The 23,470-nt window shown below is 52.5% G+C and overlaps 3 protein-coding genes across 10 annotated transcripts in view; 1 reads left to right on the plus strand and 2 right to left on the minus strand.

Moving 5' to 3' along the window:
* Positions 1 to 1,069: 1,069 nt before the first annotated feature.
* APOC3 (apolipoprotein C3) lies at positions 1,070 to 2,491 on the plus strand. Its single transcript, XM_002708371.6, has 4 exons — positions 1,070 to 1,108; positions 1,700 to 1,770; positions 1,883 to 2,015; positions 2,174 to 2,491. Exons 2-4 carry the CDS (start codon positions 1,716 to 1,718, stop codon positions 2,295 to 2,297), a joined length of 312 nt encoding a protein of 103 aa, XP_002708417.2. The 5' UTR covers positions 1,070 to 1,108; positions 1,700 to 1,715; the 3' UTR covers positions 2,298 to 2,491.
* A 2,391-nt stretch (positions 2,492 to 4,882) lies between these two features.
* On the minus strand, positions 4,883 to 6,556 carry APOA1 (apolipoprotein A1). The gene is given in 4 exon segments (NM_001101687.1): positions 4,883 to 5,557; positions 6,030 to 6,183; positions 6,333 to 6,394; positions 6,525 to 6,556. Coding segments are annotated over 3 exon segments (801 nt in total). The 5' UTR covers positions 6,376 to 6,394; positions 6,525 to 6,556; the 3' UTR covers positions 4,883 to 4,953.
* Positions 6,557 to 10,922: 4,366 nt separating this feature from the next.
* The window catches only part of SIK3 (SIK family kinase 3), a 243,407-nt gene continuing 230,859 nt past the window's right edge, over positions 10,923 to 23,470 (minus strand). For all 8 annotated transcript variants that reach the window (XM_089312972.1, XM_008260949.5, XM_070078639.2 and 5 more), the window contains 4 exons: positions 16,463 to 16,626; positions 15,468 to 15,600; positions 13,779 to 13,938; positions 10,923 to 13,075 (listed from right to left, as the gene is read on the minus strand). In XM_089312972.1, the coding sequence (XP_089169098.1) occupies positions 13,790 to 13,938; positions 15,468 to 15,600; positions 16,463 to 16,626 (446 nt within the window). In that variant the 3' untranslated portion in view covers positions 10,923 to 13,075; positions 13,779 to 13,789. The remainder of the gene's footprint in view (positions 13,076 to 13,778; positions 13,939 to 15,467; positions 15,601 to 16,462; positions 16,627 to 23,470) is intronic.

The following is a 23,470-nucleotide window of genomic DNA, read 5'->3' on the forward strand; positions in this document are numbered from 1 at the left end:
TGCACTCCCTGGCCACAGCAGAGGGCTGGCCTGGAAGAGGGGCAACTGGGACAGAATCCGGCGCCCCAACCGGGACTAGAACCCGGTGTGCTGGCGCCGCAAGGTGGAGGATTAGCCTATTGAGCCACGGCGCCGGCATGTAGGATTTCTTGACTGCAAAGCCCCAGCATCCAGAGGACAAAGGGCCCAGCCCTGCCATCCCCGCTGCGGCTCTCAGCGTGGGCCCAGCGGACACCTTGGCCCCGAGAAGGGCTGGAGGTCTCTCCTGCCCAGCAGCCGCCTGCAGAGCTCGCCTTGTCCTCTGCTCAGCGGTGGGGGCCGAGCACAGTGACCTGAGGCCCAAGGGAGAGAGTCAGTGGCAGGCATGAGCTGAGCTCCTGGCCAGGAGTGTTATCAGTGGGTCCAGAGGGCAAGGGGAGATGTGTGGGACGGGCGTGGGGGTGGGGGACAAAGGCCTCGGGCTCAGAGTGGCCTTTGCTCTTCTCCCACCAACCCCTGCCCTGGCCCAGCGGGGGCGGGGGCAGCCAGAGGTGCTGGGGAAGGGGCCATGGGGCCCAGCAGCTGTGTCGCCCAGCAGCGCCATGCTGTGGCCTTAGCTCTGAACACCCCCAGAGCTGTTCTCTGGGCCTGCAGAAGTCCTCGACCCCCACCTCCTGCCTGCCCTGGCCGCCCACCCAGGCTGTTTGCAGGGCTCAGGGGACGGTGGGGGAGAGGGGCCAGAAAACTCATGTGGGAGCGGCTGAGATGCACTCAAGGCCTCCGGCCTGTCCCCTAAGTCCTCCCCCGACTCCCCAGCCCCTCCTGGGGGAGCCTGTCTGTTAGAAGGGATGGGGTCTCCCCAGGCCTATGCATAAGCTGCTCAGCCCAGCTGGGCTGCAGGGGTGGCACCGAGCATCATGGGCAATGGTCTTCCAGGGATTTCCCAACTCGCTCAGCCCCTGGCTGCTCCGGCAACCCTGGCTCCGGCCCCGGCCTCCACTGGTAAGCAGGCGACCTTTGCCCGGCTCACTGGGCCCTCGGTGCCCGCTGTCCTGGGGCAGTATAAAAACAGGCCGGCAGCCTCTTGCTGGGCTTCTACTCAGTTCATCCCCAGAAGCAGTGGCTCCAGGTAATGCCCCTGGGGAGGAGGCGGGGGATGGAGGCCAGCGAGGGACCGGGAGGCGGGCAACCTGTCCGCCCAGCCAGCAGGCCTGGAGAGAAGCCAGGGAAGCCTCTGGACCTGAGGAGGCTCCTCCACTCCCGACAGCATCCTGGGGGAAACTGAGGCCGGGAAGGGGAGGAGTCGCTTGCTTAAAGCACGTAGAGGGCAGTGGCAGAGCTGGGACGGGAGCTGGCTCCACGTGCACGCACTTTCCCCTGGCTCTGCACGCTTGGGGCTGGAGAGGGCTTAAACACGCTGGTGCCACCCACACAGGAAACCTGCGACCCAGGGAGAGGCCGACGCCCATCCACAGCCACACAGCGTGCTAGCGGCAGACGGGGCTGGCCCGGGTGTCCACACTCCCCGTCTAATGGGTTTCTCTTTTCCACCCCCACCACTGCCCCCGACCGGGGTCGGTCTCCAAAGCCCCCTGTCTGGCTTCCCCTTCTCTGGCTCACCCAGCTGAGATCCATCTAGGGGCCGCACCGCTCCCAGGAAGGGGTGCACAGGTGGGGGGGGTGCTGGGGTGCCCCTCACACTCCACTTTCCTCCCTGCAGGAACAGAGGTGCCGCCATGCGTCCCTGGCTGCTCCTGGTTGCCGCCCTCCTGGCGCTCCTGGCCTCTGCCCGTAAGCACTTTGTGGGGGACTGGGCTGAGGCCACCTGGGGAGACTGTGATGGCTTGGGGAGCCCGAGGCCCCGGGACCAGTCCCACCCTGCTCAGCCACAGTGTCCCTGCAGGAGCAATGGAGGCCGAGGACCCCAAGGACGCCTCCCTTCTCAGCGTCATGCAGGGCTATGTGCAACACGCCACCAAGACGGCCCATGACGCGCTGAGCAGCATGCAGGAGTCCCAAATGGCCCAGCAGGCCAGGTACACCCTCGGGCCCTCACTTCCCTGCCCTCCAGGCCAGCTGCCACCGGGTCTCAGGGCCAGTGGTGGGGACAGCCGGTGGGCGTGAGGGTGGGGACCTGCGTGCCAGAGATGAGCTCTCACCTCCTCCTCTGCTGCTTCCTTTTATTCAACCCCAGGGGCTGGGTGGACGCTGGCATCAGCTCCCTGAAAGGCTACTTGAGCACGTTTGCGGACAAGTTCTCTGGGTTCTGGGACCTGAGCCCTGAGGCCAGTCCGACCCAGGCGTCTGAGGCTGTCTGAGACCTCAGCACCCGCAGTCTGCCTGCCCATCCGTCCCGCCGCTGCCCTGGCTCCCGTGGGCTCCAGAGCTGTCCCCACGCGTGGCTTGAAGGGACAGTAACCTCAGTGCCCCCTCGCCCCCCCCCCCCGACCTGGCTCACCTCCAAGCATACTGCCTCCCAATAAAGCTGGACGAGAAGCCGCGGAGAGCAGGATGTCCCACGCGTGCCGTGTGTGCTTGGGCATGGGAAGGTGCTGGGCTGTTCCGTGGGTGGGCCTGGCACTAGTGCCGCATCCACCTCCTAGTGGCCTGGTGGTCTCTGGGGCCAGTTGCTTCATGCGTAAAGTCGGGGTAAGCCTGCTTATTCTGCCTGCCTTGCTGGGTTTGTGTGGAAGAGGCAATGGGCTAATACTGGGGTTGGTAGTACTTTGCTAAACCGTCAAGTGCTGTGCCGTGTGACTCGGTATGTACTCTAAGCCAGACACTGTGCCTGGAGCCTTTTTGACGTCATCAGCATTGGCATTCTGGATTCACCGAGACCCTGAAGCTGACCCGCCCTGTGCGGGCCCCTGGGGAAGGAGGCAGGGCAGGGCAGTGGTTGGGGTAAGACACAGTCATGCTGTGGTCCTGGCCTCCATTTCAAATCTGTAAAGCAGCTCCAGGAATCGCCCCCTCACTGCAGGTTCGCTGTAAGAATGAAATGAGAGAGCGATTGAACGCCGTGGCCAAGCGCCCGCACTCCCGCGGCAGCCTAGTAATGGCAGTCACTGGTATACTTGAGCTTGATGGGCCCCTTGGGACCAGGCCTGGCGTGGAGGCCCAGTGTCCTGGGAGCCAAGAAGGAAGAGAAGGTCACCCCAACAGGGGCTGCTTCTCTTGTCTCATCCGCACCCCAGATGCTCCCGTCAGAGAGTTCTAGAACCATACAGCACCTCACACCCCCACACAACACTCCCCGGATGAAAAGACAGAGGCAGTGAATGGCAGGGCTGGACCTGGAGCCCGTGTCAGCTGCCCGGTTCTGCTCAGGAGGCACAGGAAAAAAAGCCTTGTTACCCCTATGCCGGGCATTGGGGGTGCTCCCTAACAGATCTCGGCGGCTTCAGTACATCCACCCCGCCTGGAGGTGGCTTTCTCTCTGGAAATCCACTTGGGCTTCTCTTCTGGCCCTGCTAGCGCCAGGGATCTCAGCAGGACACCTGGAAGATGTTCCCGTGAATAGCGTGACACCTATTATTCTGCATGGTTGGGAGCTAAAGAGCCCGCTCCTTCATCCAAGTGGCTGTTGAGGTGGGGAGGGGAGGGGAGATGGGGAAGGAGCAGATCGCCCAGCGGCCTGCAGGGAGAGGCACTGCCCAGCACTGGGACGGCACACGCGTGCACGTGGGCCAGGCAGGAGCCGAGTGGAAGAGCAGGCCTCCCTGTGTGCACAGCCGTATGAACTTGAGCGCCTGGCCATCCACTTTTTTAAATATAATCATGGATGCCCAGGGGCGGATAAGTATACAAAGGGCAGCAAAGCCCATCCTGCCTCTGACTTGGTGAGCACACTCACATCTGCCGGCTGTGGCTTCACCACCTGTGACGTGGACACGATGGCCATTTACCCAGGATGTAGGGGAGGGTGCAACGAGACGATGGCCATGAAACATCGTAGAAATCAACTGTGCTGATCACATGCAAGAGGTGGTGGAGGTTCTTCCGACTGCCAAGTGCCGCCAGAGCCCTGGCAGCGGCATGGGCAGGGTGCTTCTACACCTGTGCCTGCTTCTAGGAAGGGTGGGAGGAGGGGTACTAACCTTGAGAAAAAGAAAAGGGAAGGGTTTGCTTAAGCATTTTTCTTTAAAGATTTATTTATTTATTTGAAAGGCAGAGTTCCAGAGAGGACACACACACACAGAGAGAGAGAGAGAGACAGAGAGAGAGAGAGAGAGAGATGTTCCATCAGCTTGTTTACTCCCCAAATAGCTGCAATGATGGGAGCTGAGCCAGGCTGAAGCCAAGAACCAGGAGCTTCTTCCAGGTCTCCTACTTGGGTGCAAGGGTCCAAGGACTCGGGCCATTTCCCATTGCTTTCCCAGGCACGTTAGCAAGAAGCTGGATCAGAAGTGGAGCAACTGGGACTCCATCTGGAGACCACATTTGGTGCCTGAGTCATAGGCAGTGGCTTAATCCACGGCACCACAATGCTGGCCCCTCAAGCATTTTTATAAATACAAGCAGCTTGTTTGCTCCTGCCCAAATCCTTCAAGTCCCAGTGGCTTCTTAAGGGCCCGCCCCAGCTGGCTTAGAGACAGAGGGCCGGCAAAGGTGCCTGTCCCCTGCCCAGGTGGATGTCTCCACATGCCCAGCTTACATTCAACATCTCTGGGGACAGGGAATCCGATTCTCCCAGCAGAGCCCACCCTGTTCCCGGAGCCTCTTCAGGGAGGGCTGTTAGAGCCTCCTGCGGGGCACTTGGCCTTGGGCTGTCGCTCTGCCTGGCCCTCCCTCACTCCCAAGCAGCCAAGGGCAGGTCCCACAGCTGCCCTGCTCTGGGAGCCAAAGCCCAGGCTGCCCCTCCAGCGCCACCCCACTTCCATTCCCCCCAGAGAGAGAAGCTGCTCCCAAGTTGTAAAATACTTTATTCTAAGACGCCGAATGCTGGAAGGGGGAGCGGGGGCGGCAGTAGGCACCTCACTGGGTGTTCAGCTTCTTGGTGGCCTCGTCCAGGACGTTCTGCACGCTGGCCTTGAAGCTCTCCAGCACGGGCAGCAGGCCCTGGCGGAGGTCCTCCAGCGCAGGCCTGGCCTTCTCACTGAGCACGCTCAGGTGCTCCCTGGCCTTGGCCTGGTACTCGGCCAGGCTGGCGCCGCCGCCCTCCTTGATGGACTCGAGGCGCGCGGCCAGGCGCTGCTGCAGCTCGTTGCTGTAGGGCGCCAGCTTCGTGCGCAGTGTATCCACGTGGGTGCGCGCGCTGTCGCGCAGCTCCTCGGCCAGCGGGCTCAGCTTCTCCTGCAGCTCGGTCAGCTTCTGGCGCGCGCTCTCGCGCAGCTCCACGCCCAGGGGCTCCACTTTCTGGCGGTAGCGCTCCACCTCCTCCTGCCACTTCTTCTGGAATTCGTCCAGGAAGGGCTGCACTTTCTGCCTCACCTCCTGCAGATCCTTGTTCATCTCCTCCCTCAGCCCCTCTGTCTCCTTTTCCAGGTTATCCCAGAACTCCTGGGTCACAGGGCCGAGCTGTTCCTGCAGCTTGCTGACGGTGCTGCTCAGGCTGTCCCAGTTGTCCAGGAGCTTCAGGCTGGAGGCAGACACAAGGCGCTGAGGGGGGACCCTTCCAGGCACCTGGGACTGCCCCCAGGGGCCTCGCACCCCGCCTACCTGGGTGAGCCCACAAGCCCCACCCGTCCCCAGATGTGTAGGGAAGCCTTGCGCCTTGGCCCCTCCACACACTTCCTCACCCAGTACCTCCCTCCCACACCCTGTCCCATTGTACAGAAGGCTGGAGGCACGGCTGGGACCGGTGCCCAGTGTTGGTTGTCCCGAAAGCCTCCCCACACCCCATCCATTATCCTCCCTGAAGACAGCAGGGGACACGGACCCCTTGCAGGCTGCTGGTGGGCAGGCAGCACTGGTCTGCCCTGTGCTAGGATAGGGGGAGCCCGCTCCCATTTCTCCAGCCGGGCCTTCTGTGGGGCCCTGCCGTGAGGACTCAGCTGGTCCTGCAGGCCTCTGCCCCCAGCCGCTGCCCCAGTGCCGGGCTGCATGCTTACTTGAGTTGCTTTCCAAAGGCGGAGGCTTCAAACTGGGCCACATATTCTCTGCCGCTGTCCTTGACTGTGTCCACATACACGGTGGCGAAATCCTTTATTTTATCCCATGAGGACCGGGGTTCATCTCGCTGCCAGAAATGCCGAGCCTGGCTCCCTGGGCGTGAGAAGGCAGCCCCGGGTTAGGCCAGCTCTGAGCCAGAGTGCCAGGGGTTGGGATGTGGGAGGGGGGTCCTAGTGAGAAATTCTACTCCTTGGGTGAGCCCTGGGGTTTTGGGGCTCCCTACACCGGGTGGGGGCACCGACCTGTCAGGAAGAGCACAGCCAAGGTCAGCACCACAGCCTTCATCCTGCAGGAGCCGAGTGACCTGGAGGAGAAGAGGGCCTGGCTGAGAGGGGGAGCCTTCCAGCCCGGGAGAAGGCCTGGGGGGCGGCCCCAGAGCCTGCCAGGGAGCAGGACCTGAGCCTCAGCTGCCTGGAGTAGGCAGCAGCACTTACCTGCCCCGCCTCCTGGAGCTCTCCAGCAGTCTCCTGCGGCCAGCTGGCCCCTGGCCTATTTATGTCTCCAGGCAGGGGCTGGGCTGTGAGGCTGATAAGCCCAGCTGGGCCTAGTCACTGCTCCCTGGTCCTGGCCATGTGGAACTTAGAGTTCAAGGATCAGCTCCGTCCCTAGGGCCGGGCAAATAGAGTGGGCAAACAGGAAGCTGTGGGGGCTGCAGGGCAGGGGTCAAGGGTTCAGATGGGGGCGGGAGGGGAGTGGTTTCAGGCTTGCAGTCCCCAGGGTGGGGGGCATTGGCACCCCTCAGGGGAGTGTCAGTGCCTTCCATTGTGCCTGTGCCACAGGGGAGGGGCTCCCTTCCCCACTGCCCTGTCCCCACCTCCCACCACCACTGTTCCTCCTCTGGTCCCCACTGCTGCTGTCCAGGCCCCACAGAGACCTCCCAAAGTGCTAACCAATGGGAAAGGTGGCGACTGGGGGACACTGTAGAGGAGTGGCTCCCAGACTGAGATCAGAGACTTCTAACGGGGAGCTGCCAACTTTCAATTTTGTCACACCCAGTAGCTTCTTCTCTCCCAAAAATAGAACTCTCACCATGGAAAGTGACCATCACTTTAAAACAGAAGAGACTTTCTAACATCCAAAGAGGAGTCGCATTATTGCAGGCACTTACACTGAAGACGCGTGCCTTTGTGTTGCTGGTGTTTCCCTGTGCTCACACTCAGGGGAGGGTCCCTGGACTAGGAGGTGGCAGGAGGGCGGTTTCTCATCTCCCTTTGCGTCATCTCAGGGGAGGGGGACCGGGAGCCAGCTAAGTCATAACCCTGGGCCTCAGTTTCCTATCTGCAAAATGGAGCGCCACAGTCAGAGACACTGGAGGCCCCAGAGGCAGCCTGCCAGTGGGAAACGCTGTGCGTACATTGGCACCTGCAGTGCCGCCTTGTAAGGTTTCTTGTGGAAGGCCCAGGCCCTCGCACACCGGGTCATGGACAGCACCCGAGTTACAGAGACTTTGAACTTCCACGCTGAGAAGAACCGAGAGACCAGCCAGCCTCTCCCCACCCCACCGTCTTCCTGACGAGGAACTGAAGAGTGGAAGGGATTTGCTCAACGTGTGTCATCGCTCAGAGATGCAGTCAGGGCTGGACCTGGAACCCAGATCTCTGGATTTAGGACCCAGGGCAGAAGTCTGCCCTCCAGGAAACTCCCTAACTCTCTAGAAACCAGCCAGGCTCTCTGCTCTGCCAGACCTGGGAGTGGCTGGCTCCAGACCTTTCCCATTCTAGCCAGTCTCATGCCACAAGAAGGCTTTCGATCTCAAAAACCTTAGGGTGCGACCGAGCCCTAGCACTTCCAAGCTGTGTGTGGCTCTGGGCAAGTCACTTAGCTCCCTTCTAGCCGGGGGTACTGTGTGGGAGCCCCTTCCCTGAAGACCCACGTATCCTCAGCTCTGCCCCCGATCTCAGACATGGCAAAAGGGATTTGCAGAAGTTATGAAGGCCCCTGCGAGGGGGTGGGTGTCCTGGGTTATGCAGGTGGGCTGGATGTAATCACAGGGGTTCTTAAATACACCCCAGGCAGCAGGAGGGTTAGAATCAGGGAAGGCAGCCTGGGGATGGGAGGGGAAGGAGTTTGCTCGGGGGAGGCCATGAGTCGAGGGATGAGGGCAGCTTCCTTCTCCCCAGAAGCTACAAAAGGTGAAAGAACATGGTCTCCCCTGGAGCCTCCGGAGAGCACAGCGCTGCTGACGCAGGGTTCGTCCAGTGTGACCCATGTTGGACTTCTGAGCCCTCCTCAACTATAAGGTGATGAATCTGTGTTGCCATAAGCACAACATCTTGACATGTCTGTAAAACTGTTAGAATGGTCCCGTAACTATCTGGCACCCCCTACCCCGGTCCGCGCTGCACTAACCCATTAATTCCCATAGCCCAGTTCTCGGCAGCAGAAGTGGAAGCAAACAAGGAATCCTTGCTTCTCCACTTGGCCTTCACCAGCAGATGATGAGATGTGGGACATCTTTTCCAAGATGACACTGGCCTCAGATACCCGTGGGGCCATGCAGAGAGGGAGGTGGCCTTGGTGAATGGTCCACCTGGGCTGCCCTGTGGCCATTCCAGCTGTCCGTGGTTTAGACAGGGATGGAAGCTGATGCCATCCATATGGGGCAGCTTGTAGGTATCAGGCCAGAAGTTCTTTTGCTGGTCAGAACTCATCTCAGCCAGTGTATGGGGATCTCAGCAGCTTACTGGTTGGACTCCAGGATTTTCACCCTTCTCTTTAGTTACTGAAAAGATTATGGCTAAAACTAGTATCGAACATTTGTATGGTTCTTTAGCAGTCAGAGCGCTTCCACATCAATTTAGCATGTTCCTATAAGGCTGGAGGCTAGGTTACCTTCTTACTTTGCTAAGATCTGCCCCATGTCCCGCCACTGTTCGTACTGAGTGCTGGCAGGGCTGGGAAGTAGGCGGCCTGGTTTCTGGCCTGTTGGCTTCATAGTCCTTGTACTCTGTTGGGTACTTCTTGGTTTCCTGTTAAGGATTTCAAGGCCTCAGGGTGGGGCCACTGCGGGACAGCACAGCGGCACGCACGCTGTTTCCTTTCGGAGTATACCTATCCCTAGTGTCTACTTCGTTTCGTGCAAGACATCTGGCTTACGCCCCGCCAGACACCTCTGCTAATATTCTGGGAAGGAAGTGAGGCTTTCTGGACAGAAGCCTACAGACACTAATAACTGGGCTCTGCACAGAATCGGGCTTTGGGTGCAGACCTCAGTGCCCGCAGACCGGACGCCAAGCCCTATTCCCACCACCCTCTTCCTCCCCATCCTGGGCGTCTACAAAGCAGCTGTTATTCAACTGGGTCCCCTGACGTGTGGGATGCAGGTAGCCACTCGGGAGTGGATTTTGCTTCGTGATTAGCGACTTCTCTGTTTATGTCCCAACACCCCGGTCTGCCTGCCTCAGGAGGACTCCGTGCCTTGGTAGGCCTGGCACATAATAGACACTGACCAAACATCTGCTCAATGAGCGACACTGGCACAGCAAAGGGAAGGTCACCAGACTGGGGAAGCTGCGGGCCTTGGAAGGCGGCTCAGGAAACCAGAGCATCAGCCTGGTAGTGGCCCCTGCCCAGGACATCCCACCTGAGAACACCTGGGAGGACCAGGGTGGGAGTTGAGGTGGGGAGGTTCGACCGAGCAGGGGAGCGAAGACACCCCCGATTCTGCGTTTCCTGGTTGACAATTCTGTTGCAGCTCTTCTGATAGAACCCCAAGGCAGAGCACTGTAACCAACTCTGCCAAGATCCTCTCCTGCCCTTCTCTTAAGAGACAAAGGCCAAGACCCAGCTCATCTTTGACCATCACGAGGGAGGCACAGCAGCTCCCTGAAGTCTTATCTTTGCAGCAGAGTGGGGGTGGGGCCTGGCACAAAGTCAGAAAACTCGCAGAAGGATCTGCCAGCGTGGCTTCCAGTTTCTTAAGCTCAGAGACTGGCAGCTCTGCAACCAGGAGACAGTGTCTCTGGAAGCTCACCCTACCTCCAGCCCAAAGCCCTCCACCCCTGCCCTGGTTGACCTCAGGAGGTGGTGGCACCCACTGCAACAGGAGCTCCGTCACTGGAAGGCATCTGGGCACCTCACTGGGTCCAGACTCACCTGGTCCTGCGTGGGGGAGTGTATGCAGAGGATTTCTAGAAGGATCTTTTGTTCTAAATGGTCCTGCGGTGGCTTTCTGGTTCCCCTGGACTCAAAGGCTTTTGTTAACTTTCCTCCCCCTCTACAAACTCAGTATTTCCAGTGTCAGGATGTGTTCTTATAAGACCTTCCACTGGCTACCTCTTAGCCACGCTTGGGACGTTGTTAGAAATTCAGCTGTCCCCTCTGGAGTCCAGGGCAAAGAGAAGAACTGCAGGAGTCCTCTTTCTACCCTATCACTTATTTGCCCATCACATCACCAGGCTGAATGGGGTCACCTCATATAGGCTCCACCCTGTGCCAACTTTTTGAGGATCTCCTTCCCCCTACTTGTTCCAGAGTAGCCTGACAAAGAATGTTTCCTCTCCAACTTAGCAAACTCTGCGCTCCCTTCTAAGGGGGTAGAGTCCAAGCTGGGAGTCTAGGGACACGGTGTGAGCTGAGTCCAGGTTTCTACAGAATGCTAGTTTCATAAGGTGAGGTGTGTTAATGAGTGCTCAGAGCCTCACCCGCAGCCCGGGGACTCCCCAGGCCTCAGTGTTCCAGCTTCCACCTGCGTGGACACTTCTCTCAGCTACAGTCTGAATCTCAAGGCCAATAACACGTCAGCATCAGCACGTGATCAGAACATAGTCACTCGACTCAGTTCTAAGTTGGAAGTGTTCCCCGCTCACAAAAGGACAAAAGGTCTTAGCAACTGGAATCTGTAGATTTTTTAATTCTTTTTTAGTTCAACATAATGAGAAAGAAAAAATATTTCTGACATTTTCGAAGAACAGAAATAGGAAAGTATATTCATATACATTCAACATATACTGCGCATATTGGTTACTACAATACAAAGCAATGATTTTTTTTAAAGTGTAGTTCGCAAGATGGCACGGTTAATAGGCTCACTGGCTGTCATCTGCGTAGGTGCTGGAGGGTGGCAGTCTGCTCTTTCACACACCAGTACCTTGTCAACAGAGCAGGCTGAGCATGTGGTAGCGGCAGGCTGAGTCGGGGGAGGGGGCGTCAGGTTCGGAACAAGCCCGAGAAGTCCAATAACAGCTTTTGCTTTTCGGGCTTTCTTGGTAAGCCCCCTTCTGGCGAGTAGTTGGTGATCCCACTCTCCCCCCACCCCAAAGTGGAGGGGAGACAGGACCAGGGCAACACGGGACAGGTCCCAAGAAAGCTCTTGCGCTGCGGAAATCCACTTGAGGGCTACTGGGTCCGGAAGCCAAGCTGCCGGTATCCGGGAGGGACAAGCTGCATGGGGATCCTGCCGGCAGCACCAGGAGGGCCATGCGGGGCACCCGCTTTCTTCTGTGCAAATTCAGGACGAAAGACTAGGAGGGAATGGGGACCTTGTACTCTGTTCCCAGAAAAAGAATTGAGAGTCACCATATTTAATGTCTCTCTTTTGTTTTGAAAATCAGAAGAGATAAGTCAGATCCTCTCTCAGCCCCCAGCAAGCAGAGAAGACTTTGGTTTCTAACAGTGAAATCAAGATAACCACGGAAGCGATAACTAGTGCATCTGCACCGCTTCAGCTGGGGAGAGGGGACTGCTGTATCTGCCACGGGCACAAGAAAGAGCTGTTTGCAACTACAATGCCTAAAGAAAATACTCTGAACAAAAGGTGCAAGTCACAATTCAAATAGAACAGAATCTGGTTAAACATTTTTCTTTTAAACAAAAATTCTGTGTCTTTATTTACTAACAATAATATCAACATTTATCAAAAACAATTCCTACATGATCAAGAATGAAAATACAGGGGTTGGAGCTGTTTAGGGAGGAGGAGAAGGTTAGGAGAGAGGCAGGACCCAAGACAACCTCCTATTCTTGCCGGTGACAAAGCGACTAGAAGGGGAAAGCTGTGTGTGTGTGTGTGTATGCATGTACACACACATGTGCACACACACATGTGTACACACACACATACCTTTTTATAGCACAATATAAAAATGAGAATGAAAGATGGACACAGGAAGCATAGTGCGCCAAGTTCAGGTATTCAGTCCACGGGTGGAACCAGGACAGGAAAGGCAACCGACTTTCCAGGTGACAAGAGGGAAGCTGTGCTACACGCCAAAGAGGAGGCTCAAAGTGAGACAGCCTAGCTGGGGACCCATTGATTCTAGGTTACTCTCAGCCTCTGTGCTAAAGTTTTGATGTGATCTTGGCCAAGCCAGACATTTTTCCCATGGATTCCTGCAAAAAAGGTCTGTCTGGGTTCTAGGCTTGGGGCTTCTTTCTTTGCTTTCTTTTTGCTCTCCAAATGCCAGAAGCCACGAGCCCTTCCCTGCTCCCCTTCCCCAGCCACCAAGATCTGAGAGGCTGTTACCCTGGAGCGTTTGCTCCTGTGGGAGAGGAGCCAGAGGAACGGTGGGCAGGCTGGTGAGGGTCGTGGCTCTGAGCCCCTGGCCTCTGAACTCTTAACTGCTTGCCTCTCCTGTCTCACAAAAGCAGAGAAAAAACAAAGAGAAAGAAAAGAAAGAAAATCACCTCTAAGAGAAAGCATGCCCCAAACAAAACAAACTAAAAAAAAAAAAAAACAACAAAAAAAACACAAACAAAGCCAAAAACTAAACAAAGAACCCCACCAACTCAAATACACTAAATACGCTTTCACAGAGATGGGGAGCATGGATTTCCTGTTTATTTCCTTGGTGTCTTGGTCATACAGGCAAACATGGCAATACCCCCTCAGAACCCAAAAGAACAAACAGCACACTGATGAACCAAATGTGAGGAAGCGAGCCACGATATTCTGCGTGAAGAGAAACACAATGGCCATTTGGCGCAACGCTGCTAGATACTGGTGGTGTAAAAATCAACCTTTTCATTCCCAAGCTGTATACAAAACCTGCAACAGAGCAGACAGAAAGAATCAGTATGCAAAGAGAGACTCAGATATTCAACTGAAAAACTTTCTTCCTAAAGATAACTGGTTCACTTTCACGTTGAGTAATTTAAAAGACTTGCATTACTGAAGCTCCAATACAGATCTCCCAGAAGGCTTCACTTTTATTAAGTCTTCCGGTCAAAGATTTTTCAGAGACAGAAGGAACCCTATTGTGCACCGTTTGTATTACTCCAGCCAAACCATTTACCCATTTTCTGCCACTGGCCTCTCACCACGCATTTCCTCTGTCTGGAATATCCTACCATTTGCTTCTGTACAGCTTTTAAAAAATCTGCGGCTGCACATGTTTTCCTGCTAGGCCTCACCCTTCAGGACTGGGTCTAAAGGACTACCACTTTCCTTATTACGCTGGCCAGAGGTCAGTCACCTCTGCCCTTTGGAGCTGGGGCTTACTTACTCAGTGTGGGCGACAGCACCTATAACACAAAGTGTAGGTCACATATCTTCTCGCAATGGAACCGAGGCACTGAGTTGGCCCCAGACTAGCACAGTGCTTAGTGAAATGCAGGAAGACGTGAAGGCCATGAGATGAGTGACGGTGTCAGTGTCACTGGCACCACACATGGACTCGCTCTCCTGATGGGACCAGGAGCAGGCTCTGAGGCTACTGGGCTGGTCTGGCCCTGCTCAAGGTGACACTCACTCTGTTCCTTGCTACACGCCTGCCTGCTCCATGCTGAAGGAGAGCTCGGGGTGCTTGTAGCTGAGCAGAATGTCTGTAATACACGTGGATGGGTAGCAAGAGGAGTTGACGTGCTGGCTGCCATCGCTCTGTTCGTGAGCCCCCAGACTCACCCCACATTCTGTAAGACCAAAAAAAAAAAAAACCACGTGAGATGGGCAGGGAGCTGAATGGGGTTGGGGAGGGGGGGATAAGAGACATGAAGACGTGGAATAAGGCAGCCTGTCTGAGCGCTGAGCCTGATAGCCAGCCCACAATTCCAGCTCATAGCAGGCCTTCAAATGGTTTAGTGACTGTGGCTGGGAGCCAGGCGTCTTCCCATATTCTCCTCCAAGTGGCCCATTTCCTCTTGTTTCTTTAATTATTTTGTCGTCTTCTTCTTTTAATATTTATTTATTTGAAAAGCAGAGTGATAGAGAGAGATCTTCCATTTGCTAGTTTATTCCCCCAGTGCCTGCAATATTGGTACTGGGCCAGGCTGAAGCTAGGAGCCAGGTACTCCATCTGGGTCTCCCATGCTGTGGCAGGGACTCAAAGTACTTAAGCCATCGTCTGCTGCCTCCCAGGCACATCAGCAGGAAGCTGGATTGGAAGCGGACTAGCTGGGACTTGAACTCAGGTGCTCAGATGTGGGATGTGGCCATCCCAAAGGGTGGCTTAACTTGCTGTGCCATTAACACCTGCCCCCAGTGTTCCCCTGTTCTTTTCCTTCCCACCCTGAAGTAGGATCAATGACAGTGTAGAGTGGGAGAGGAGAAACTTCTCCTTCAGACTAACATCTCTTGCAGCTGGGGTTGTGGTGTAGCCCACGATGTCAGCATCCTATATGGGCGCTGGTTCGTGTCCCACTTGCTTCACTTCCAATCCAGTTCCCTGCTAATGTGCCTGGGAAAGCAGTGGAAGATGGCCCAAAATGCTTGAGCCCCTGTACCCACGTGGGAGACCCAGATGGAATTCCTGGCTCTGGCGTGTTCCAACCCTGGCTGTTGTGGCCATTTGGGGGAGCGAACCAGTGGATGAAAGATCACTGTCTCTGTGTCTCCCTCTCATTCAATAATTCTGCCTTTCAAATAAATAAATAAATCTTTTTTAAGTAAAATATCCCAAGTTCTTTTAGGATGAAAGACACAGTAATCAGTGCTTGTGTGGGTCCATTCCTGGGCACCCTGTGTTCTAGGCACTGTGCTAGGCACCTTACCCTCAGTAAGACACTCGGTCTTCATGGCACAATCTAGGGTACAGGCACTAGTACTTTTGCTTCCTTACTTACGAGGAACTTGGGGTCCAGGAAGGTTAAGAGCCTTGCTCGAGGGGCCGTGAAGAGTGGCGCTGGACCTCCCTGCAGACCTCTCCATCTTATGGCCTGTGTTTTACAATTATTTTTAGCCCCTGCTTTGGCTCTCAGGAGAGCAGAAACGTTCCTACAACACAATGCCCTCTAATTAGAAGCAGTAATTAAAAGTGTATCTTCTCAAAGCATTAGGAACAGGACAGGGCTTGCCCTGTTCTCAGCCAGAAAGCTGTGGGGATGCTGCGACTCTGCTTCTCCCTGAACCCTTTCTACAGAAGAGGGGAGCAGTCGCTGGCGAAGATGGAGGGAAGTCCTCTCTAAGAACTTCTCTGGTGTCCTCCGTGCACAAGGCCCCTTACCCTCATTTTCCACATCTGGAAACTGCTGGCTGCCCATGAGCGAGGACTGACTGAGAACTGCATCTGACATCCGGGCAGAACTAAGTGCTTTCCCAGCCACGAGACTCATTCCTGGCAAGTTATCCAGCTGTACCTGCAGAAAACAATTATGGAAAGACATAAGGACCCAGAGAACGTGCCACTCTCAGGTGCCTCTTAGAGACAGCTGTTCCTTCTAGAAGAGCCCAGACTACAGGCAGCCTAACACACCACTCCCAGACTCCCTTCTGAAGCATGATCCAAAGAGACACGCTGCAACACTGACAGTTTGGGGGAACCTGACTCAGCCCTCCCCACTTCCCTACCACGAGCAGTTGGGGTCTGGATGAGGGCATGGTAAATCTCAGCTGGCTGTTAGACCCCCTCGACATGCACACTTCCTTCTAAAACCAGGTTTCTATCCCAATCACTGCTAATCATTTGTCACAGGATAACACTGTGCAAATGTACCCTCTGCCCTCAGCAATACAGCCGCCACTAGAGATGGCTGTTGAGCACCTAAGCTTTGACTGACATAACTGAGGAGCTAAATTTTTAATTTAAAGACATTTCTTTAGATAGCCACATGTGCCCTAGTTGCTACCACTTTTGTGATGTCCCAGGAGTCTGCCCAAGGAAAACAAAGCAAGCCAACTTCTTTTATCCAAGTAAGTTCAATGCAGCTGCCGAAAATGACCTGAGAGCCTAAAGGTTCATCTGCTGGGGCCTGAGTGTGGACTGTTTGGGGGAGAGGTTTAAAAACTAAGACTGCAGGGAACAGATATAACTATTTTTGACTCCTCTGCCTCAAAAGTGATGCACAGGTTCTACTGGAGTTCAGTAGGGAGACTCCTACTGGTCTCAGTGGTGCTGGCACTCTGAGAAGAGCAGAGAGTGGATACCACATTACTATGCTGTGTTTTCAAGGGCAGGCTGATAGGATCCCACCTCTGAAAAGCAGGAAAAGACCAACATACGTAAGCGTCGTCACTGTTCTGGATTGTGTGGTGTCTCTGGAGGGTCCGGGGCCGGTGGTGTTCACTGACGGAGGGCCGTGTTGGGTACCCAAGTCCATTGTGGTCTGGTAGCTCCATTGCTTGTCCTGGAGAACTTCTGTCCATGCAGTTCCCTAAGACAGACTCTGAGAAGACAGAGCAGACTAGGGTCAGCGGTGTACAGCCTTTCCCAACATTGTAAGCCCCCATCAAAGAAATGCAGTGTCTGGCAATGGGCCACGAGCAAGGGTGGAGACCAGCATGACTACTTAGGAAATATGAGTCCCATCAGTAAAGGGACCATATCCTAGGAGAAAAGTCTGCATAAAGGGGCTGGCTGGATCGCACAGAACCTTTTCTTCTTTCTTTATTCCTCTGTGGACTTACCTGTGCTATGTTCCCAAACCCAGACTCCCACAAGGAAGGCTCTCAGAGCTTTCGGGCACCTCTACAGCCTGCGAGGATGGCCCCCATTCTGCAGATGCCTCTTCTCTCCTTTCCGGGCTCCCACCTCTGTGTAACACCCTGGTCCTCCCCTCCCTATTTTTTAAACTGCACTTCCACCTCCTGCGGCTCCCCTACCCTTTATAAGCAAACACTCGTTTCCTTTCTGTCCTTGACCTTCTGTCCTCCGACACTAACTCTGGCAATATCATCTACATTCATGGCTTTAACTGCATTGCCTTTTAAATTCCAGATCCACAATTCCAACTAGTTCCTAACCATTTCTTTTTCTGAATATCTCACCAGCATGTGGCACTTCCCATGTCTAATTACAAACCCACCAGATTTCCCTATAACCTGCTGTACCTTTAGACATCATGGTTTTAGTGCCTAATTTTCCTAATCTTCCAGAAACAAGCGATTGGAGTCACTATTGGTTCTGTACTCCTGGTCCCACAATGGCTTCAAGTCTAAACAATCTAAGAATGTTTGTCACTTTAGCCCCCTTCTTTCCAATCCAACCGAAGCCTTATTACCCATTTCCTGGATTATTATACTTGCCCCCTAACCGTTCCCCTACAACTACCCTACCAAGATTAATCTTTCTATAGAGTAGTCAATATACTTCCTTTTCACAACACTGCCCCAGACTATCTTCCAATTAGTGTTTCACACTACATATTTTAAGCTCTAGTCAAATGAGACCACTTGTAATTCTCCCCACCCATCCACAGTCTATGCATTTGCTCTTGCTGTTCCTTCTACCTAGGAAGCCTGATTCTTCTACCTCTGTTCATGACAACCCAATCAACTTATCCTTCCAGGTTCACCTCAGATGTTGTTATCTTTACAAAACTTTACATTTCATACAGATATTAATCATTTCATCCTATCTTTTAAACTTCAGAGGACATTATTAGTCTGACTGCTCTAACATTAACCCTGGTATTGCTGGTCTGAATCACACATACTAGATTATAAACTCTTTGAAGGAAAAGACTGTATCTTATACATGTCTGTGAACCATCAGTATTCCAGAACACTGTCCTATAGCCAGTAAATATTTAATAATTTCTTTAATTGAATTTAATAAATGCTCTCTTAATATAGGTTAGGATCCTGTCAGAGCCATGCAGTTCTACGAACCAGAGTTTGGAGAGAAAGAGAAGTTCAAGAGGAATGAGTTTTCTTGGTTAAAGGTGGTAGAGAAGAATCGTATAGTCATATCTAGATTGATAGGGCCCTCTTGGTAGCACTTTGACTTCAGTCATGAAAAGCCACAACCTGAACACATGCGTATGCTTGTTTGGTTTTTGGATTAAAGCTCCTTAGCAACCTTAGGGCTTTTCTCCAGATGAATTACTCTGCGGCAAGACCAAATTAAAAAGAAACACAGCTCTAATGCTAACTGTGCTGTTCCAACAGCTAGGAAAGGAAGATACATAGCTTTAGCTTGGGCAGAGGGTTTCATCTCTCTACATTCAGCTGGCCTCATATGAGCATCAAAGTTAAGCCTGGCTTTAGGGGCTGACATGGGAATGGAAGATTGCCTTTGTGCACACTGTTATCAATCTAAGACATTCTGGTGAAAAATTAGAGGAGGAGCGAGCTTCCCAACTACCAAGGATAAAGACAAGCAAGAAATCTTTTGAAAATTCTCTGAATAATGAGGTTCGGGGAACAAACAGAAGCCAACTATTCTGCTACTGAAATCCAAAAAGCCAGCAGAAAGAGAACAAAAGAAAACCTATGTCAAGACTTGCTCAGTGAAATTAGCTCATTCGTCTTACCCACTCAGCCCAATTCCTCTAGTGGACACAGCTCACACATTGGCCCCAGGGCCAACCAAAACCACTGGCAGGAAGTGGTGCAACCCTGGCTCTGGGGGAGTGAAGAGGTGTTGATTCTCTCTGCTAGGCCAAGAAGCCACGTGGGGAGTTGCTTCTTTTTCAAAATATTTTCCAATGCCTACACTCTAAGCCTGGTTATAGAGTTGGATGCAAACTTTATCAGCTGCCGCTCCTTGTTGCCCCCCAGAGACAAACAAATGTTCTCCTGTTTAAATATTTTTAAAGGACCATTGTCAAACATGAGAGGATGGCAAAACTAACAAAAGGTATACAGTCCTGGATCTTGGTGTTTAGCCCTTCCTTCCTCTCCTGGAGGCTTCACTGTTTTTGTTTATTTGTTTGCCATGCAGCTAAGTCTCCTTTTCCCTCCCTATTTCTGAAAATTTTTTATTCCTGGGGATGGGGCTTTTCTGCAAACTTAAACACCTACACTCTTTGCAGCTGTGCCTTTGGGAAAGTCATGTGGATTTTGTCCTCTCTGTCCACTCTCCTCCCAGCCTCCTGAGGCAAACAGACCTGAAAGTACCACCAAGCCCTCATTGGGCAAATCACATGATGAGCCTGCCTGACCAACCCTCCTCATCTCTCTGCCTCAGGCTCACCCCTCAGTCCAGCTATGGGGTTGGGAAGACTTCCTGTGGGAGTGGGAACTTGGGCAAATTATCCAGCTTCCCTGGCTCTCAGCCTCTTGATCTATAAACCAGGACCTTCTCTACAGGTGTGTAGACAGTTCAATAGGACACGGTATACCATAAAAGCTCAACAGAAACAAGTTATTTATACTAGTTTCAGAGATGTTACTGCTGAGTAGATAGAGGCATACTGAGCCAACTGATAAAAACACAGAAACTGATTTCATCACAGAACCCTACTTGTAGAATCATGGGGATAACTCACCCATATATTAATAAACCAATAAATCTCTGGAACTTTATTTTCAAAGACTCTGATTTAGGAGAGAAAAACATGAGTTAAAAACCAGATGAAAATAAAGTGTATGAATAGGAGCTAGGGAACACACAGGGGCTGTCTGCATGAGTTTCAGTGTAATCCACAGGTCAGAGACCTGAAAGGGACTGGCATCTTTCACTTGACAGACATGCTCAGAAGGCATCAGATGGGGTAAGGAGGCAAAGCAAAGAATAAAAGCGTAAGAGTCAGAGTACTGAGGTCAGAATGCAACTCCGCCAAGAACAAAGTGAATGGACTTGGGTAAGTCCTTTAATCTATCCTTGCCCTCAGAGTCCATACATAAAAAATGAGGGGGTCTTAGGGGTTCAAAAAAGATGATACAAGTGAAGGAGTCTTTAATTGTTCTGAAACATGTGAAGGAGTCTTCAAAAAGCTCATGAAAAATGTGTATTATGAAAAAAAATCATACATGGATTTCAAATTGCTTTGTACCAAAAATCTTTTAATTTCATTTCCCACAAACTTTTTGAAGTATCCTTGTTTAAAGTATTATTTTTAGTAAGAATGTTCACTTTGAGTATAAAAGTCCCTGTGACACTTTATAGATGAGATCCACTGACCACTCGGGGGTCTAAGTAGACTAATCCGGTGACCGAGGGACATGAGTTTTCACTGACATCTTCAGCATCCTTTATACCAAATTTAGCAACTAGAGGAACTGTCGGGCTCACAGAAGGATGTATAAGTAATGGAGGAAAGAGGACTTCCAAGAGCCCCACATTTGACTATTTACCAAAGTGAAACTAAGAGAGTACAAGGGTGGGATGATCATCTGATCACACAAGGAAAAAATGCACAGATGAACACAATACACACCACCCGCCTGCACGGGGAACTTTGGGGCAGCTTGCACAACTCTCTATTGAATCTGTCAATGTTGACTGTCCTTACTCATGTACTGGATTTTAAGAGAAATGACATGTTTGCATATTCCTCTTAAAGACTCGGAGGGGCGATCCTTCCCAGTCTGTCAGCATTTTATCTCTCTATGAGGCCGGAATAACACTGAGGCTGACTGAGCTCAGCGAGGAGGATGTGGTTTTCTTCATGAGTTCAAACTGGCAAGCTCACTGTGTAAACTGGCTATGCTGTTGCACTTATTTATTTGCAAAGTCAAAAAATCAAGTGTATATTATCACTACATTAGAAAAGCAAACATGGCTACTTTGTGAGTGGCAGACAGAGAGATTACAGGCAGCATGGGGCATGGGTAGCTCTGAACCTTCTACCTGTTTGAAGCAGAGCAGTACTGCTCTGGCAGTGTCTGGCCCTAATGGCTGGTAGCTAACAGCCATGAAGGAAACAGGTAACCATGGACATTGATATGATGGCATCTAATTTGCATCGACTAATACTAATTATCCTTGTTCATCTACCCTTGAGAAATTTCAGAAAGACCACACCAGTTCTGCTTCTATTAAATTATACTTCTTTACAGAGCACTTCATGTCAAAGCACTTTATGAGCAAGTCTTCCTTCCCACAAGAGAGTATAAACTTCTTGAAGGCAGGCTCTTTCTTTTCATCTCTGTATTTTCCATAGCATCTACAATATAATCTTGTGCAATACAGTAAGTTCTGTTGAGTTTGTTCTACCCTGGAAGTAAGAGCTGAAATCTTAGGGCCAGCGCTGTGGTGCTGCAGGTTAATGCCCTGGCCTGACGCGCTGGCATCCCGTATGGGCACTGGTTCTAGTCCCGGTTGCTCCTCTTCTGATCCAGCTCTCTGCTGTGGCCTGGGATAGCAGTGGGAGATGGCCCAAGTCCTTGGGCCCCTGCACCCACGTGGGAGGCCCAGAGGATGCTCCTGGCTCCTGGCTTCGGATTGGTTGCGGCCAGTTGGGGAGTGCACCATTGGATGGAAGATCTCTCTCTCTCTCTCTCTCTGTAACTCTGACTCTCAAGTAAAAAAAAAAAAATCTTTAAAAAAAAAGAGTTGAAATTTTTTGGAACTAGTGTGTAAGTGCACAGGGATGGAGGGATCATTAAAGGAAATAGTAGGCATCCCTTTCTCCAAAAACCTCAAGTGTGAGTGCCCTCTACTTGCCCACAGGGTGATGGGGCACAGCATTATAATTCTTTTTTTAAGATTTATTTATTTCAAAGGCAAAGTTACAGAGAGAGGGAGGGAAAAAGAGAGGGTAAAAGATAGAGAGGGAGAGAGGGAGGGAAAAAGAGAGGGAGAGAGGGAGAGAATGAGGGAGGGGGGGAGAGAGGGAGAGAGAGGGGGCAGGGAGGGAGGGAAGGAGAGAAAGAGAATCATCCATCTGCTGGTTCACTCCCCAAATGGCCACGAATGGCTGGGGCTGAGCGAGGCTGAACCCAGGAGCCAGGAGCTTCTTCCGTGTCTCCCACATGGGTGCAGGGGCCCAGGGACTTGGAGGCCATTTTCTGCTGCTTTCCTTGGTGCATTAGCAGGGAGCTGGATTGGAAGCAGAACAATTAGAACTCGCAGGTGCACCCATCTAGGACGCCAACATCGCAGGGGGCTTAACCTGCTATGCAACAACACCAGCTCCAGTATTATAATTCTTGCTTGGAAAAAGTGACAGCAAATTATCTGATTATTCTTTGGAAAAGTAAAAATGAAAGACTTCTCAATTAGAAGAACAGAACGAGGTCAGGTTAATGCAGTAAGAGACTGTGGAACCTGTTCTAGTTGTCCCAGAGCAGTTGTGAAAAATAAATATGTAACTGAGTTGAAAGCACTAAGCATGGTGCAGGTGTTCTACAAACATTAACGCGATGCTCCTTCTCTAAGAGAGGCATTTAACACAACACCTTTCATTACAGTAAATAGAAGCCAGGTTACACGACAGCCCATGATCACCTAGTTAGCTCACACTGTTTAAAGTAAGGACAGGCCGGCGCTGTGGCTCACTTGGTTAATCATCCACCTGCGGCGCTGGAACCCCAGGTTCTAGTCCCGGTTGCTCCTCTTCCAGTCCAGCTCTCTGCTGTGGCCCAGGAGGGCAGCAGAGGATGGCCCGGGTACTTGGGTCCCTGCACCCGCATGGGAGACCAGGAGGAAGTACCCAGCTCCTGGCTCTGGACTGGCACAACGCCAGCCATGGTGGCCATTAGGGGAGTGAACCAACGGAAGGAAGACCTTTCTCTCTGTCTCTGTCACTGTCTATAACTCTCTGTCTCTCTCTCTCTCACTGTTTAACTCTGCCTGGCAAAAATAAATAAAAAATAAAGTAAGGACAACAGGGGCCTGGTGCTGTGGCATAGCAGGTAAAGCTGCCACCTGCAGTGCCACCATCCCGTATGGGCGCCGGTTCAAGTCCCAGCTGCTCCATTTCCGATCCAGCTCTCTGCTGTGGCCTGGGAAATCAGTAGAAGATGCCCCAAGTCCTTGGGCCCCTGCACCCGCATGGGAGACCCAGAGGAAGCTCCTGGCTCCTGGCTTGGGTTCTGTGCAGCTCCAACCATTGCAGCCAACTGGGGAGTGAACCAGCGGATGGAAGACCTCTCCTTCCCTGCTTCTGCCTCTCTGTGGCTCTGCCTTTCAAATAAATAAATAAATCTTAAAATATTAAAGACAGGGAGAGGGTGCAAAGAAACCCCAGATAAACTGGAAGGCTAGAAGGACAGGGTAGTTTTGAACCAAAGCCTTTAGGAACATACTTATAGAGGTAATGGTGATGCTAGCGCTATGTGTCAAGAACGTAGGGAAAAGGGAGAGGGGAACAGCCAATGGTGGCAAACCAACTAGAGGAAGAA

The sequence above is a fragment of the Oryctolagus cuniculus genome, chromosome 1, assembly GCF_051225735.1.
Source record: "Oryctolagus cuniculus isolate XC-2025 breed Fujian yellow rabbit chromosome 1, ASM5122573v1, whole genome shotgun sequence".
NCBI lineage: Eukaryota > Metazoa > Chordata > Mammalia > Lagomorpha > Leporidae > Oryctolagus > Oryctolagus cuniculus.